At 38.9% G+C, this 18,660-nt stretch overlaps 1 protein-coding gene across 8 annotated transcripts in view; it reads right to left on the bottom strand.

Moving 5' to 3' along the window:
• lrp1bb (low density lipoprotein receptor-related protein 1Bb) overlaps positions 1 to 18,660 on the bottom strand; it is a 341,490-nt gene that overhangs the window by 18,468 nt on the left and 304,362 nt on the right. For 5 of the 8 annotated variants that reach the window (XM_061691330.1, XM_061691337.1, XM_061691334.1 and 2 more), the window contains 10 exons: positions 17,910 to 18,053; positions 17,503 to 17,637; positions 16,401 to 16,520; positions 16,023 to 16,264; positions 14,505 to 14,728; positions 9,196 to 9,302; positions 7,955 to 8,071; positions 7,678 to 7,851; positions 6,193 to 6,318; positions 4,582 to 4,746 (listed from right to left, as the gene is read on the bottom strand). In XM_061691330.1, coding sequence (XP_061547314.1) covers positions 4,582 to 4,746; positions 6,193 to 6,318; positions 7,678 to 7,851; positions 7,955 to 8,071; positions 9,196 to 9,302; positions 14,505 to 14,728; positions 16,023 to 16,264; positions 16,401 to 16,520; positions 17,503 to 17,637; positions 17,910 to 18,053 — 1,554 coding nt within the window. The remainder of the gene's footprint in view (positions 1 to 4,581; positions 4,747 to 6,192; positions 6,319 to 7,677; positions 7,852 to 7,954; positions 8,072 to 9,195; positions 9,303 to 14,504; positions 14,729 to 16,022; positions 16,265 to 16,400; positions 16,521 to 17,502; positions 17,638 to 17,909; positions 18,054 to 18,660) is intronic. The other 3 variants (XM_061691332.1, XM_061691333.1, XM_061691338.1) reach the window with 1 other exon arrangement.

Raw genomic sequence — 18,660 nt, 5'->3', positions numbered from 1 at the left:
TAAAATAATCAAGGAATGACAAAAAAGAAGATTAAATATTACATTTGGTCTGTTTAGAATCCAGCTGGTACACCTCCATTTTTTATATGTCACTATTGAGGAGCTAACTTCCGGAATGGACACATCAGTGGTCCCTCGATTTTACCTCGTCCTTGGAACTCCTTCGAAGCGTGATCCTTGCCCCTCAATGTGCATTTAACTCAATTGAAACGCTCCTTAATATAGCTCTGTGATTACAACTTCTGGGTCACGGTCGAACAATAGAGGAGCGGGATGTTAGTAACGTTTCAATTAAGAGGAATGAGATCCACTCTAAATTGTGTTTACGTTTGAATGTGACTGTGCTGGCGACCAGACCAAGGTGTAGCCCAGATCTGACCCAAAGTCAGCCGGAATAGGCTCTAGCCCCCCATGACCCAAATTTTGACAGGGCGCGATACAAAATGAATGGATGGATGGTTATTACTGTATATCTCATATAAGATTTGGCAATACAGTTGCTTTTGAAGCATATGTCTCAGTATAGCGTGGTTGGGTCAACTGAGTTATCACTTGTGTTATATTACAGTATATAATACATGTGCAGTATACACTGGAAACAACAAAATGAATGGATGGATGGTTATTACTGTATATCTCATATAAGATTTGGCAATACAGTTGCTTTTGAAGCATATGTCTCAGTATAGCGTGGTTGGGTCAACTGAGTTATCACTTGTGTTATATTACAGTATATAATACATGTGCAGTATACACTGGAAATATCAAATGTTTGAGTGCCTGTCCAGAATACCAAACAATTTACATTGACTGACACAACTCTGTGTAATGTGATTGTATTGCTGGATGGACGGCATGACTCCACCCCCACATTAAGACAGTTAGCGACAAAGAAAAAAAAAAAATCCACTCAGTGTACGACAACAATTTTCCAAACAATGTGAGCTTCAAAACAATAGGCACCAAAGCTGAACAAATAAAGTTATTTAAAAAAAAAACTCAGAAATAGCCTGCAGGCAGTTTGGGCAAGCACTAAACATGACAATGTATCCATATATTGACGCCCATGCTAATAAAACATATTACAGACCACCAAAGTAATGTCTGGGATCGCCATGGCAATGATAGAAATGTTACTTGCGTTAGTGCAAGCTGGAATTGCATAAAACATTAGCATAATCTTTTTTAAAACGGACTAAGCGCAAAGTGGAGCTTCTGTGTTGGGAGTAGAGCACAGGCGTACATAGAGACATAACACACTCCAGCACCTCCATGCGTGTGTAGGGATAATCCAGCATTAAATTGGAATTGTAAGATTTTGAAACAGACCTGAAAAATTATCCACTACACTGTATATGGAGAAGTTTATTAAATATGAGCGACTTTTAAATTCAAATATGTTGAGAAGCCTTCCTGTGATACATCCATCCATCCATTTTCTGAGCCGCTTATCCTCACAAGGATCGCGGGAGTGCTGGAGCCTATCCCAGCTATCTTCGGGCAGCAGGCGGGGTACACCCTGAACTGGTTGCCAGCCAATCGCAGGGCACATATAAACAAACAAACATCCGCACTCACATTCACACCTAGGGGCAATTTAGAGACTTCAATTAACCTAATATGCATGTTTTTGGGATGTGGGAGGAAACCGGAGTCCCCGGAGATAACCCACACAGGCACGGGTAGAACATGCAAACTCCACACAGGCGGGGCCGGGGATTGAATCCCGCTCCTCAGAACTGTGAGGCAGACGCTCTAACCAGTCGTCCACCGTGCCGCCTCCTGTGATACAGTGATTGACAATTTATGTCAGTCAAAAATGTGTCATTTTGAAGAATAATTACAAAATTGCCACTCTTTGATTGCTGCTCTGTGGTTCCAGTGCCATAATTCTAAGTGAAACAGTTGTTCACGCAATAAAAGAAACAACTCTGTCTTCGTTAGAATTGGCTCCTCATTAGCAGTTCATTAGTAGACAATGGAACATGAGCACAATGGTACCTCTAAAGTAGAAATCAATCCTAGGCAACTTAAAGGGCATATATAATGAAAATAATTGACTTGTTAATTGCTTGTATACAAATACTTGGATCTCCGCGGTGCCTGCCCGACCATCAAGTGTGAAATTACATCGCCAAGTAAATCTTTTGTTAGCTGCCTTTTCCCTAAAATGTGCCTGTAAAGTGAGCCAGGGTGAACTTTACCTGCTTGCGACTTTCTAGTTTCACACAATAACGTTCTCGCACAGTTCCTCCACCCATGAGTTGGCAGTTAGGTTGGACGAACCTTCTACCATTTTCATCTGAAGGCTACACGGAAGCTCTGTTACAGTGGTTCTCAAATTTATTTACGGCAAGTACCACCGAAAACAATTACTTAGCTTAGCCAAGTAACACCCTCATGGCAACATTAAAAGTACAGTAGCGCAGAAGGCTGAAGTGGTTTGTTTCCTAAAAAGTAAATATAATATTACTGTAAGCCACTGTTAAATTTGCCTGGTTTGAACATTAACACTGTGCTTAAAAATATAATAATAATATAATTGTGCTTAAATAATGATTCAATTAAAATGTACTGCACTTAAAAAGATTTCCTAAAAACATTTTTGTAAACAGTTGTAAAATAGAAATTCCAAATGTACTGCACTTAAACGGTAAATCCAACTGAACTCTACTTAACGAGTGTAACGTACTGGAGTTTAAGCCACTTTAATGCGCAGTTTGAAGATTTTCTTTTGCATACCACTTGAGGGAGCCCTCATACCACGAGTGGTACTTGTACCACACTTGGAGACCCACTGGCAGGGTTCCTACAAATTTGAGATTTCAAAATTCCATACTTTTTCCAGACCCGAATTTCCAGACTTCTCTGTAAAAAAAATAAAATAAATCTAATTTGTGACATTTGAGTAAACAGACGTGTATCATTCTGATTCTTTATATGCCATTATGTCGGCAAGTAATGGTTCGTATTTGTCAGTTTTTGTGCGAGAATGTGTCTTGGCGTTTTAATCGCCTATTTTGTTGTTTTCTTCGCATTGTTATCTGCGAGTTACAGAGTTAACTCTCTGCGCCACTTCTGTTTCATCCTTTTTCCCTCAATTCCTCAGCAACATCCCAGTCATCAAACATGTAATCACAGAATAAAGTAAATCATAAAATCACTCATTATTGTTTTAACTTAGTTAAATTCTGTCAAGAGTACTTAACGTTTACTTAACAGAAAATCTGATCATGTCAGGTTGCCATGTTTGCTCGTATAATCTAATGGCTGCGCATTAATCTGGAACAATGTAATGATTTTTTGACAGGAACTACTTGAGAAGTTCGAAGGGTGTACATTATCAGCTGATATTTTATACTGATGGAATTTTCTGAGCCAATCACAATTGAGTATTCACCAAGACCATGGTATAATACTGTGTGCTCTCACACACTGTTGCTGTGCTTCCAAGTACTTAAAAAAAAAAAAAAAAAAAACACGGATCGATCTATATTTTTTAGGTATTCATAATGTTTTGTTTTAGAAAATAGAGCTGGTGTAACAGTCTTGGAAACATGTAACAGTCTTGGAAAACATATTTTTCCAAACCATACTTTTCCAGACCTGGAAATTTATGAAATCACATTCCATACTCTTCCATACTAGAAAGTATAAACCATACACTGCTCATGTCAAAGTCAAAAGGTAAGCAGAGCCACAGTGTAAACACAGATTAGAATTAGCTAACAGTGTTATCAGAGTTAGCTTCTGATAGCTGACACATACTCGAATGTTCAACTGAGTTGTCAGAGTCACGAAGAATCTTCAATAAAACCACAAAACGTCTACGCCGCCATTCATTTGACATTCACTAGTGTGGAGTTGTTTGTGTTTATAATTGGAAACACAGAAGATGCAAATGAAATAAAATATCCCTTGCTTTGTGAACTAGCAAACAGAAAAAAAGATTCTCCTGCAAATTGTTCCCACAGATGAAGCATACAAAAATGTCCTCCTAAAATGTTAAATTAAGGGGAATGCTGAATTGTGTGCCAATACCTTTGTCCATACAGTGGTGCCTTGAGATACAAGTTACATTTGAATCATTGAATACTGCATTTGAGGGTTGTTCCACATGGACACGGGTATTTTGGCACACTCTACAATAGAGATATCCCCCAAAAATGTCTTCCATACCAAACTGAAATAAACCTCTGGGGAACTGGGCTCATAAAACTGCACAGCTTGCAGAAGCAGAGCTGCCGCATTGATATCATGGAGGAAAGAGATGTGGGGAAATGTTACTATTCATTGGATCATTGTGCAGGAGGGAAAGGGCCTGAAGCCCCCACATTTAAAATGCCATTTTGCATCAGTGTTCTATGCAGAGGATTCCCTCGGGGACTATTGTAAAACATGAACCATCAGCTATACGTGCTGCATGCTTGTGAGTTGAGAGATTACAATGCCACACTTTTTTGACAAGTAGATGTCAATTTAAAGATGAACCACAACGGGACTGACCCCAGAAAGTGCCCTGATTGACGTGTAATAGAATTTCTGCAGGGGTCAAGCGCCACATCTGTGAAGGTGTCTTACCCAGGGGTGAGCCCATGCAGGTGCCTCCATTTAGGCAATAGTCTGTGCAGTGGTTGACCTCGCAGCGTTCACCCGAGAAATCAGGCCAGCAGTAACACCTCCAGTCTCCTTTCTCATTGGCCAAGCAACGGCCTCCGTTCTCACAGGGGGGACGACACAGTTCACCTTCACCACAGGAAAAAAGAAGAGGGAAGTGAGAAGTAGCGCTTATATAGCGCAACAGTATATCCTATACTGCTTTTTAAAGTAAGCGGATGAAATACATGCTTATCTTAGCTGATTTTGGGCCAAGGTACACCCTGGTTTGCCAGGCAATCACAGGGCACATATAGACTAAGAACGATTCACACTCGCATTCACACTGATAGGCATTGTGGAGTTTTCAATTAACCTTAGGCCCGCCACACACTGAGTATAACGGCGGAACGCAATTGAAGTGGAAAAATTTGTAGTTGGCGACTCACACCCGCACAACAAGCGACTGAGCACATCTACCGACACCAGACAGTACTGACTCTGTATTGAGTTTTGAGGCTCCACATATCATATACTGTGATGTATTATTTATTTATTTTTATTGAACAACAAAAACATGGTGCAATTGGTCAAGGAAGAAGTGGATTGTCAAAAAAAAGAAACGAAACGGGAAAGCATAAAGGAGAAAGTGTGGATATCTTGAGAGGCCGTTGGCAATGATTGATTGCCCCATTAACTGACTTCACCGCTGCATTTAGGTGACTTTCCACCCTTTGCTTTATAGCCCAGGTTCATATGAAATTATAAATATAGTTGAGTATTATTATAAAACAATATATTACATATACATATGGTATATATGGTACAATATTGGCGGCCGACATATATATGTATGCATGTATGTACATATTGTGTGCAATTTTGATTGGCTGTTACATCTACTGTATGACGTAGCAACGCTGTTCACAGGCAATTCAAATTTTGAATCATAGCAAAACTAATAGCCGAAGGTCGACCACTAACGAAAACTAGTTGCCGAACCCCGTGCGACAGTTCTTTCAGGTTCAACCATGCCGCTTGGTGTGCAGCAGGCCTAAGAAGCATGTTTTGGGGACGTGGGAGGAACCCAGAGAGGCGAGATTCAGATGCAGAACCTCTTGATTGTGAGGCAGACATGCTAACCACTATCACAGGATGTTGCCTGCATTTATTTTCATCCATCCATCCATTTTCTATAGTGCTTAATGAGGATTGGGGTCGCAGGTGAGCCGGGGCCTATAGAGTTGACTCTGAATCATATTCTGGACTGGTTGCCATCCAATCACAGGGCACATTAAGACATTTACATTCACACCTATGGACAATTTAGTGTCAGTACCTGATATCTACACACAAATACTCATGCATACAGGTTAACGACTACAGGTATAGTAGCTTATTTACTGTAATCTTTTCTTTTAGAAATCTTTTATGTGTGACTGCTACTACATGGTAGTAAATTGAGATACATTAATATGACTTGACTGCAGGTGGTAATCCCTTGTGCTTTTTCCTAGCTGGAGGCCTGATATTTCCTACTTCCCAATTTTCTGTAATGCAGCATAACAGTGCCACAAAAGTAAAATATAAGCTCACCTGAAGTGTTGACATCACTACAGCTGCCATTGATCAGTATTTTGCCCTCCGGACAGGTACATCTGGCACCAGTTGGGTTGAGTAAACACATGAAATCACAAGACATCCTCAGGCATGGATTTGACGCTGTTGGGAAAAGTAAGAGTGGGTCTGTGATACATTTTCGGAGCAGTAATGAATTCAAATATGTTATTTATTCTCTGTTCCTGTTATGAAGGGTGGTGGGATATTTGTTACAGCTCTGAGAGGCACACAGATGAACATTTGCCCAATTTTACATGCACATCATTCCCAGACTGAATACTCAAGCAGTGTGGATGTGTCGAGAAATAGCTACCGTAATTTCTTGTAGATAATGTGCATTTTCCACCCAAAAAATTGTCAAAAGTCAATAGTGCGCATTATATATAGGTATAGGGGAAAATGAAAAAACTTTCACATTTTATAAATGTATGCCGCCATCTAGAGGTTATGAGAAAGCTGTACGCTTTCATTTCAATATGCCACCGCCACCTAGAGGTTATGAGAAAACTGTACACTTTCATTCTAATGTGCCACAGCCACCTAGAGGTAATGAGAAACTTGCAGCCTACACTTTCATTCTAATATGAGAGGGGTACGTATAACTGCATATACTGTACGTACAGTTGTGCTCATAAGTTTACATACCCTGGCCGAATTTGTGAAAGATTTATTTATTTTTTAAAATAAAACTGATGACTGAACAACACCCATCATTCATTTCTTCATGGTTATGTTTTGTTTAATGATAATGTTTTTCTGAAATGATTTACAGTATAACATGAATCCCATTAAAATAAAATTAAATGTGTTTCACCTGGCCCTTCATGTTTTCTTGAAAGAATTGTACCCATCTTACAAATTCTGCCTGAGTAATCAAACATATGAGCACAACGGTGTGTTTTCTCATTTACTAAATAGAAGTAGGGCGGTGAATTTCTGATCAGAGATGATAGGGGTTTTGCCAAAGAATATCATTCAAGCATGGGAAATCCAAATATTAATTATTTTTTTTAAATAAAGTATGATTGATACTCTGTATACAATTCTGCTTACTTCAATAACTTGACATTTAAAGCCCATAATAAATGTTGGGGAACAGGTAGGCCTCATGTCAAAGCTTTCGATGCTCATCTTCAGCCCACACATTGCATGCCGGGTCGAATGAGTCTCTCAGGGACAGCAAAGCATCCCTTTGAAAAATTGACCAACTGACTCCATTTGAATGCAACTGCGGTTGGACAACTCAGTCATAATGTGATGATGACCTCGGAAGACATTCAGAAATCTTGAATTCGATAATATACAGTAATAGGCCTGCCACTCAGTATTTTCCCATAGTACAAACAGAGGCATACTGTAAACTACAGATTCATATGTACTGTAGTTTGATAATGTATTGTTTGGAATGATGCCTTCTACTTAGTATGTTAGGAAAGACGAATTAAAAAAAATAATAATTACCCTCTTGGTGTTTGAATCGGTGGGAGATCAAAACATTGGTGGGTTTCTCCACACCCAAGTTGAAAAACTCCACAGACTGTTTGGCAAACTTGTGAATCTTGAAGACCTCATGTTTGAGTCCAGTTCCATAGATGTAATCTTCAAATAAATCAATTCTATATGGTTGGAAGATACCTGTAAATACAACACAACAATAGAACTAGTGAGACAAGAAAACACAATAGTTTTAATTAAAAAAATGTCTGATCTCAACGAGACATTTTATGCCAAAAATTACCATGTCTCTCATTGATCGCGATTAGCGGGTCGGAACCATCCAGTCTCACGCTGCCAATCAGCGAAAGCTCGGGATCAGCCCAGTACAAACGTTGATTGAAATAATCAATAGTGAGCCCTATGGGGATGAGGAAACAAAGACTTTTATTTACCGTAGAAACAACACAGAGTTCTCGGTGGAAGTCGTCAGGCGTTAGGAGAAGCTAAGGTCACGACAGTCCAGCTGAAACGGGAAGCTAACTTTTTTGTGTGTTTCTACCCTTTGGCTTGTTTTTCTTTCCACAATCAATTCTCCTGCGTGGAAATTACAAAGTAGATCTCACCGTATTGTGCATTGCACTTTGGTTGGTAGTGTTTAGGAATGCTTACATTACAATTCCAAACCAATTAAACACTTTTACTTTCTGCACAGCGTTTGACGAGATAGTTGAGAGCCAGGCTGGGTGTTTTAAATAGGTTTTCCGCAGATGATGAATTCCTCACTCTGTAAACACAACAGAATGTTGGCACTTGAATTAAAGGAGGCCAAATCTAATACTCAAAACTAGATCAGCACTGTTTTAGCTTCAGAGACTGGGAAATGTTACATTCGTATAGATTCCCTTGGCGTTGTTATATTTATGTGTGACCATATCAAAGCTGCATTTTCAAAGCGTTACAAACGCTTCATATATTTGTCATCATACATAAATAAATTTGTGTATTCTCAATGGTTTAAGGTCATTATGTGCCCTACTGACATTCCACTGACACATGTCTGTGGACCCCTGTAGCATTGTGACAAATAAATCCAGTTTTCACAATGTTTTGATGCAAAGATGATGAAATTACTACAAAAAATATGGTTTTGCAAATGTTTTATGAGAAAAGAAATGCATTACATAACAGCAAGCGGTCATAATGTTATGCCTGTTCGGTGTATGCTACCATTGTTTTGCTTTTATTGCAAAAACTAAACATGTACTCATTAAGGTCGTGGGTAAACTGAGGGGGCCTACTTTGGGAAAGAGAAGTGTAACCTAAACCCTGGAAATGTCGCCAGCCAATCACCAGGTACATACTGGATAGACAACTAACCATTCACACTCAGATTCACACCCATGGTGGTTTTAGGGTCTTCAATTAACCTAGCGTGCATTGGAGGGACGGTAAAATCCAGAGATAGCTAACCACTAATCCACCATACTGCCAAAACTCAACATGTTATGTAAATAACAAATGGACGATACAAGAAATACCTACCAGTTGGTCTCCTGAGGTTCTTCTCCAAAAGCACTCTGCGTAAAGAACCATCCATGGCAGATTCTTCTATATGCGAGTGATCGCCAACTACACTCCAGTACATCATCCTGCATGACAGAAAAACATTTTTTTTTTTTTTAATTATTATTATTTTTTAGAGCCATTAACATTCCATTGTCAAAGAGAGCAAGCCATTTTCAACACTTAAGATTGGTCAATAATTTGGAAAAGTAACAGACCAAAGTGGGGACTGACCAATAGTATAGATTTGTGAAAAGAAGATGAAATGGATCAAATTTGAATATACAGTGGGAGGTTTCCAGCCTTCCCCCAAAAACCTTTTTTTTTAATTCGGAAAAATATCACGCAATAATATTATACTATATAAAACATACAGTAATAAAATTAAATAGAATGTAAAGATTGCAACAGTTTGTGCATGAGTATTTAATACTGCAATCCAATTTGTTGTGCTGCTCCTTCTGGTGTGCCTACCTTGGCCACCTGGAGGCAGTATAATACTGAACAGTTCTTCTACTACTACTGTGACTCAGTAAGCTACTGTAATAGCAGTCATTTTTCTTATAGGAAAAGGAATGCACGCTTGTGAGTTTTGTTATATGTATTATTTGTCTAAATGTGCAACTCCACTGTTTCTGTTCAAATAGCCGTTGGTTGTAAAACTGCGACTATAATGCTAATCCTTAGCATGTCAACAGCGTTTTGCATTGTTTTAGCATTACGCTAAGCAGACTTTTTCATATGGCAAAACTATGTTGTTTTAAATACACAAGTAATTCTCTTTTTTATGTTGAGTGTGACTGTAAACCTTAAGGGGGAGTGCCATTAAATATCTAATTTAATCTAATATATATATAAAAATATTAAAATTGACCAAATATGGACATAGTAGGGTTCTGCCCGAAAATTACAATATATTAATGAGCAACATTGCCCCAGATGCGTGTATACTGCATACTGTTAGTGATGTATAGATATTTTGACATTCCTCACTTCAGGACACAACCGCAGCTACCATGCTGGAGGTCTAAGTATTTTTTATTTATCACCCCCCGGTGCTTATTGAGTGTTTGAATAGATAGCAAACATCAAAAAATGGAGAATTACTGTGCGATTACACAGGTGGGAGGGACAAAGTCTAATTTCACTGTTCACGGACGCCAATTTTGAATCACGGCAAGAACACTGATCATTTATCAAGGAAACGACAGAGATTGTGGCTTTTACAAATCAGCAGAGCTGATCTCATTCTCCACGGATACCTCGTCCATACATCCGCGTTTGTTCTGAACACGTCATTAAAGCTGAGCTGAATTCTTAGCAAAAGAAAACGCACATTACATACCATACATACAGTACACATCTCCATTTTACTCTTAAGTAACACAGATTTTTTTTTTGTCAATGTCTTTATGTCTCAAAAGTGTTCTCTGTCAATTGACTGTCTGTTGTCGTACTAGAGCAGATTCATTGTGTGTTTTTTGGACATACTTGGCAAATAAAGATGATTCTGATTTCTAAAAATATAAATCTTTCATGCGATATCAGTAGTGTTGTGATCAAGAGAGAAGAAGTCCCCTAGACCAAGACAAGACCAAGACTTTTGGGAGTCGAGACCAAGTCAAACCCAAGACTGAATCCCTCATTCGCAACACTGCAAAGATTGCAGTCAGGGGGTGGTGTGGGGATAGTAACACATGAATTGAAGGTATTTGTTGTTTTACCAGGTGCTTCTTCTTATTATCACATTAATGAAGTTGAAGAATATCAGATCAGTGATAGTCTCAACGGAAAATCCAGAATCCTGCCAGTCGGAGACTGAGACGAGACCGAAACCCTTGGGAGTCAAGTACGAGACAAGACCAAGACCTTCAAAATATGGTCTCCAGACCGGTCTAGGGAGGGTCTCGCACAAGGTGCCGATCAAGCTAGGACTGCCACCGGACATTCATGGCAGCTGAGCTGCAGCTCCCCTCAACTCTGCAGAACAATATAATGAGATCTGAATCATTGGCTGGCTGCACATCTGCCTTACTGTTTTGGTTCGCTCTCAGTGATCTCATTATCTTGTATTTGAATGCAGCAGACAGCTATCGTATAAAAACCAGTGTACAGTACATTACCTGCTCAGCTTCTAATGGCGAGCATACGCAATTAGTCCAGCTGGTTAACACTGCAAAGCTTTTAAAATGTCAGACTATTATACAGATAAGACACTGAGTGGAAGTGCTGCTCACATACATAATAAGCAACATTAACATATGAGGATGATGATGATGGAAATGGCAATTATATGCACTCACCGGACAGTTCATTAGGTACACCTGCACAATCTAATGACGGTATAACAAAACTGTATGGACAAGTTCATCCATTTTCTACAACTTATCTATTTTAGGGACATGGATAAGATGGAGGCGAGGTACACCTTCGACTTGTCACCAGTCAATCACAAGGCACAGGGACAAATAACCATTCCTACTCACCGTTATGGACAATTTAGTCTTCAATAACTGCAATAGGTGAAAGTCCGCAATATAGAGAGCAACTTACAAAAAACACACACCTCCCAACTGCTTTAAACACATTTAAATATTAAAAGACACTTTCAAACACTTTGTAAACATATACGAAGGCACACAAAATTAAGTATAAAATGTGTAGAAAATACTGTCCGAAATTTAGTATCCATGTTAGATATGTGCCTTTAAGAGGTGGGGGCATGGCGGGGTGGCTTGTGATGTCGCCGAGCCTGCCTGTGAGTGTCTGGGTGTGAGCTGTGATGGACAGCAGCTGCTGGTATTCAATAAACAACTGAAACGTTCATCAGGGACTGTGGCCTTCCTTTCCTAAATGCAAGGGCGTTACAGTAAGGAAGTGTAGTGGTGCCTTGATATTCAAATGACCGCACTTACGAGTTTTCCGAGATATGAGATGTTATTTGGACGATTTTTTTTGCTTTGACTTGTGTTTCATAATTTGGAATATGAGCACAGTAGGGTGGCAGTGAACTCGACTTAACTCACTTGACAACAAGCATCAGCAAGAGAATAATTATACGTTGTGTATTTAAAACAACCACATAACCACCTTAAACCTAAACATAATGGGAAACAGCGTAGATGGGCTAACAAAAAGTATCGGTGTCGTGGTGTTATATTCACTGAGGCAACTGATATTTCAACACAAATGATGGGGCAACACATGTAGCCAGATAATATAACAATACTCAAAGGCATGTATTCTTTTTCTTTTGTGAAGAACAACTAATATTACTAGGGATATTACTAATATTATATATATTAGTAATAAATTAGTAATAAAATATATATTACTAATATTACCGATCCAACTTTTTCACTTCCGATTCGATACCGATATTGGAGCCTTGAATTTTGGCAGATTCCAATATCGGTCCGATCCAATACCAGCAATAATCACACACACTTGACTTATTTTGTAGGATGGAATGTTAGAAAAGGTTTGATTAAGTGATATCAAACTTAGAACTCACTCATACAGAGAACCATAATCAGCAACAGTAGGGATGAGAATAACTGACCCATTCCTTATTAACCAATGGGTTACATAAAGTAACTTTAATTATTAACCAATGGGTTACATAAAGTAACTACAATTGAATAAAATATATAAAAAAAACTATATTAGGAAATCCTGAAAAATAACCAATAAAACCAATAAAAATATATATATTTAAATTGCAACATAACCATTTAAATATAAGCACATTCTACATTTGAAAAGATTAAATAAAATAAATTAGAAAACTATGAAAAATAATCTCATTAAATAAATACAAATTATACTTTAGAAGTGCAAAATAAAGTTCCATTCAATTTTTAAAATTTGCTTTTTACTGTCAGTATATGGTGGGAACATCATTTGCTTTCTCCACATGTGGCAATACACTTTTGAACTTCTTCATGCAACTGGGGTTTAGTGTTATTGGCAATTGCTGTTCCTGCTGTGCATGTCTTGGTCTCTGAAGTGCAGTGCGATACATGCAATTCGATACACACTTGCAGTAAACAAAGAAAGTAGAAGAAGTCACGACCAATCGTGATTATAACTCGTTTTTCACGGAGTTTGAAGAATGTATGCCAGAGAGTGTTGTTATAATGCCTGTTTGTATGTGCGTTTGTGTACAAATATTCATTATTTTGAGAGCTCTAAGTGGTGCGAGTTCAAAGCTAATATTCGTTAGTTCCTTAATGGTGTTTTTCATGTATTGTGTGTTAGCTTTGAGCTACCGATTTTTGTGAAAAAAAAAAAAAAGAAAGGAAGGCTGTGATGTATTTGAACATTTAATAGTTCTTTTGTTATGTGAGTTTAGTTTTACAGTGAACTTAACTGGAGTGTCAATAAATGACTTTAAGCAAGCCACAATCACTCTTACTTCTCGGCTCTGCATGCCGTCCGGGTGCTGCTGGATAGAATTGCTGGAACGGCGCATGGACTGGACTGCTTATATAAGAGTGGTAAAATCTGATTTTAGATCCAGTCCAATCCGATTTGATACTCGTTTTTTTGCTGACATCGGACCGGTTTCCGATCTCAAGATTGGATCGGGCTCAAGATTGGATCGGGACACCCCTAAATAATCCTGCGATTTACTGAGGAGCCGTGCCCAGCTCAATGTACAGAATATCCATATATTTATATTATACTGCCCCCAGGTGGTCAGGGCGCACAAGGAGTAGCACAATGTCCATTGAATTGAAGCAGAAAATGTGGCGATTGTTTTTTGACGTTTTATTTGATTATGTCATTTTATAAAGTAAATATTTTACTTTATATATACTTTACAATCCTATTTTTAGAAAAAAATATGCATTTTTTTCATGGGGAGCCTGAAACAGATGAATGGCATTTCCATTAATTTTGACAGGGAACAATGATTTGAGATGTTTTTTGACATTTGGAGCTACGAGCGTGGCCATAGAATGAATTAAACTAGTCTCAAGGCACCACTGTATACTGTAAAAAACCCAAAACAACGATCGCTGTTAACTGCAGATTTCCGTGAAATTGCAGATACTGCCGATAAATAGAAGCAATTTTCACAATGACAAGTAAGTAGATATGTTCCACAAAAGAATCTGCGAGGTAACGGGGAACACTGTATTTCTAAAGGCAGAATAAAGGTTTCAGGTATACCTGACATTTGTGGTTGGTGAGTGTATCATTGTAAAGGATCCAAGAGAAAAAAATAGTCATAGTATCGAAAAATACAACAGATTATTGTAAAGTCCTATTAAACCACTTACCCTCGCCCCGGGTTGACAGCAATGGCGTAAGGCTCTCCTGCGATGTCGGTAATTAAGCGTGTGCAATTTGGTCCCTTGAGTTGTCCGACATTTATGGAATATCGTAATTTAGTCCAGTGCGCCGTGTAATAGCTGAACCAGTGCATCCGTGAATGATCGGTCCAATAGATATTCCCGGTGATCCAGTCGGCGGAAATGTCTCGGGGTCGTCGAAAGTCTGCACACTGGAAACACATGAGAAATTAAGTAAAATGCACTATTGTTGGCACGTCAACATTCAGTACAACAAATTGAGTTAATCGTAGTATGCATTTCTTTGCATTATACTTTGATGTTTTACTTAATGTAACTAAGGCAATGAACTTTTACAATACAAAGCAGTGCAGTTCTGCAACACTTGATTAGACTACAATACACAATACAAACATCCAATTAACGCCTCTCAGACATTTTCAATTAAAACATACAAACATAATGTACAAAAACATCATTTCAATTTATGTCATTGTATAATTCTTGTGTATTAAAAGGTGCAAGTATAGTATAATATATAGTACATAAGATATTGTGGCTAATAATGATGTATAGAGTGTGCACAAAATGTAATAATGATATAATTATCGGAGAGTTGGGTAACAGAGTAAGGTCGAGCACATCGCATATTGTCTCCTAAATTTGACACACCATAGACAAAGGTCTTGTTAACAACTTTGCCAAATCTAAATGATTTAAAAAACTTTTTTTTTTTTTTTTTAAATCGCCAAGTAGATAAAATTATATTTCAAAATCGCGGCAAATCAAGCCCTTGTCTACCTATCAAACGCTGTGGGCGTGTTCGCTGAATACGCTCAAACTATGCCCTGCTCAACTGTTAATCAAGTGCGACTACTACAAATCAAGGCTACTCCATCTAGCATCAGTATTATGCCTACAAATAACTACATATGTAAGCCACGAAAATATTTCTATTTAAAGCCTTCGGTGGCTGGAATATATCCCACCGGGTCGTCATGGGGTTTTTTCACACCGCGATAATGAGGCACTCTAAAGACACACGTTGGGTGTCACATCTGACATTGGGCTTCCTCTGTGTGACAACGAGGCGCTCTAAAGCGGCCATGCTGGAGGACTAGCTGAAGGGCAGCTGCATTTTTTAAGTGTAGTTATAGTAACCTAGCTAACTGCACACCGCAATTGCGGCGGATAACTGCTGTTGCGAATGAAGGCGCTCAAGTTATTATGTTGTGGAGGAAGGGCGACATATGCCCGGACCCAAGTGTGGGCACCGTGTTTGCAACCCCCCAGCCCAAAAAAAAAAAAATCAGGAAACTAACATGCTGAAAAACAGTTTAACTCTAAATCTCCACAAATGAGTACGACATACTTATTAGTCTTTGCAAATTTTCAGCAATTATCTTCAAACGTGTATAATGTATTTAGAAATAAATCTTGGAATTCACTTTAAACCAGCGAATGTATGTCATTATTTTTTATACACAAGAGATTATATATACTTACAATATTTCGGATATTTTTTTTACTTTGACTTCTTTCCACACTTTCTTTGTAGAATATTCCTCCAGGGTTGAATTGGGTAGCCCAGATAAACTTCTGGTGGTGAAACAAAGCATCCATGCCAATAATCCGTGCATTGTCCTCAATTTGTGCGAGCACTTTGTGTCCATAGGTCTGATTAAATGGATACGCAAAACTTTGGATTTCAGTGTCATTAGCGATGTAGAGCACTCGATCCTCTGGTCCTGCCCGCACAGTTAAGAAAAGAAGCAGCACAGAATTAGCTTGGTTCCATTTTAAGAAATACAACATTGTTCTCCTGAATGAAGGTCATTTGAATAAAACAGTGACGGCTGCTATAAAACCGTCTGAGCGTCATACCTTTTGCTATGCAGTTTCCATCGATCTCCTTATAATTTCTGTCACATGTGCACTTGAAGGATCCTTTAGTGTTTGTGCAGTAATGAGGGCATGTATCAAACTGTAGACACTCGTTTGTCTCTGGAAATCATGAGAACACAATATTTGAGAAATGGATTGCTTTTAGCATGTTAATATGACTATAAAAGCTAAGAATATTGATTTAGACATGTTGAGTGATGATATTTGTTACAGCACGTCAGCATAGAGTAACTGCGCAAAGGTCAAAGGAAATATCGCCGTCGACGATCTCGTACGTCCACTTTATGACACTTGCCATAGTTAACAGAATGAGAGCCATAATGAGATATCTATTTTTTTGCATGCAGTGTTAAAATTTTGGGGGATGAAGAATGAAACTTGGATTCATGTTTAAAGCACGTATCTCCTATTGGTGCCAGAATTGACCTTCAAAACATACTTCGGCTTCAAAGTTTCCCATTTTCACTCAAGACTCACTGTGAAGATAAGAGCCAATTATGTTTCTGGTGCTAAATCTAATCTAATAACTGTCGTTTGTGATGTTTCAGGGCATTCTTTATTCAAGAACCTATTTTTCCCTTTCTCTTGAAAAAAGAATATTGATGTGATGCACGAGATTGTCATCGCCCAATGACATTAGTGATGTTCACCATATTGAGCACACTTAACAAAAGCAAATATCAATAGTCAATATTTAAACATATAATTTGTCTTTTATGGATCCAAAAACTGCCACTACATTGAAAAAGGAACAAGAAATCAAAGGTGAACTCCAGAAGTTTAATCGAAAACAGAGCTGAAAAATAAAAGCACAGTCACTGGAAAAACATGGACATGATGGGAAATCAGCACACATTCTAAAACAAACAATATAAACACATTGAAATCCAATGTTGTATTTTTTTCCCCCTAATGTCTGCAATCCTCTTCACTGACAATACTTGTTTTGGTGTCAATTTTCATTTTAAATGCCAAACATTAATGGCAATATTCTATCTCCATAGTCTTTTTGCAATTTATTATTTGCTCTTGCTATTTACATTCATACAGGATGGCATGACAAAAAAGGATCAGAAACTACCGTCACACTGGCCTGACTTCTGGTTCCTCTTGAATCCTGGTTTGCACTGGCATACTGCGTTTGTGTTTGTCTGATTGCAGATGGCGTCCTCTCCGCATGGATTTGTTTTCTTGCCACATACATCACCGCTGGAGACTACAAATACAAAACACAATCTTTTGATTACACACTCGCTTTCTGCATCTCCACCACCTGCTGCGGTTACCTTTTGATGTCCAGAAGCCAAAAGGACAGCATGGTCTTTCACATCACACACAACATATCTCAAAAACAGGGGCATACATATATTAGCATAAATAACTGAACATCACAGCTAAAACGAGGAGATAGTCCCGCCTCCCGATAAGCTCATGGGATCACAGAGTAGTTTTGCTCGCTTTGATTGAGTCATTTGGTGCTGCACTCACAGGCTTTGCAGTCCTGCTCATCCGAGCCAAAATCGCCGCAGTCGTTGAAGAGGTCGCACTGCAACTGGATGGCGATACAGCGTCGGTTACTGCAGGTGAACTCGGTCTTCCCGCAAGGTCGAGGTCTTCCAGCCACCACCTCTGCTTTGGAACCCAGAGGAGAATATATATACATATCCATCCATCCATTTTCTGAGCCGCTTCTCCTCACTAGGGTCGCGGGCGTGCTGGAGCCTATCCCTGTCGGGTAGGAGGCAGTGCACATACAAAGAAACAACCAGTCGCACTCACATTCACACCTACGGGCAACTTAGAGTCGTCAATTAACCCACCATGCATGTTTTTGGATGTGGGAAGAAACCGGACTGCCCGGAGAAAACCCACGCAGGCACAGGGAGAACATGCAAACTCCACACAGGCGGGGCCGGGGATTGAACCCCGGACCTCAGAACTGTGAGGCAGACGCTCTAACCAGTCGTCTACCGTGCCGCTCTTTTATATATATATAGATAGATAGATAGATAGATAGATAGATAGATAGATAGATATATATATAGAGAGAGAGAGAGAGAGAGAGAGAGAGAGAGAGCGAGAGAGAGAGAGAGAGAGAGAGAGAGAGCGAGAGAGAGAGAGAGAGAGAGAGAGAGACAGACATTTTTTTTCAAGGCTTATAAGGTATATGCGCCACCTACTTCTGTATTTGTCAAAAACAGGTCAAAGCACTTTATTCCGGCGTGGTTAAATGGCAGAA

This window comes from Phycodurus eques, chromosome 12, assembly GCF_024500275.1.
Source record: "Phycodurus eques isolate BA_2022a chromosome 12, UOR_Pequ_1.1, whole genome shotgun sequence".
NCBI lineage: Eukaryota > Metazoa > Chordata > Actinopteri > Syngnathiformes > Syngnathidae > Phycodurus > Phycodurus eques.
Note: the sequence above shows the minus strand (reverse complement) of the source record. Positions and strands in the feature narration are given on the sequence as shown.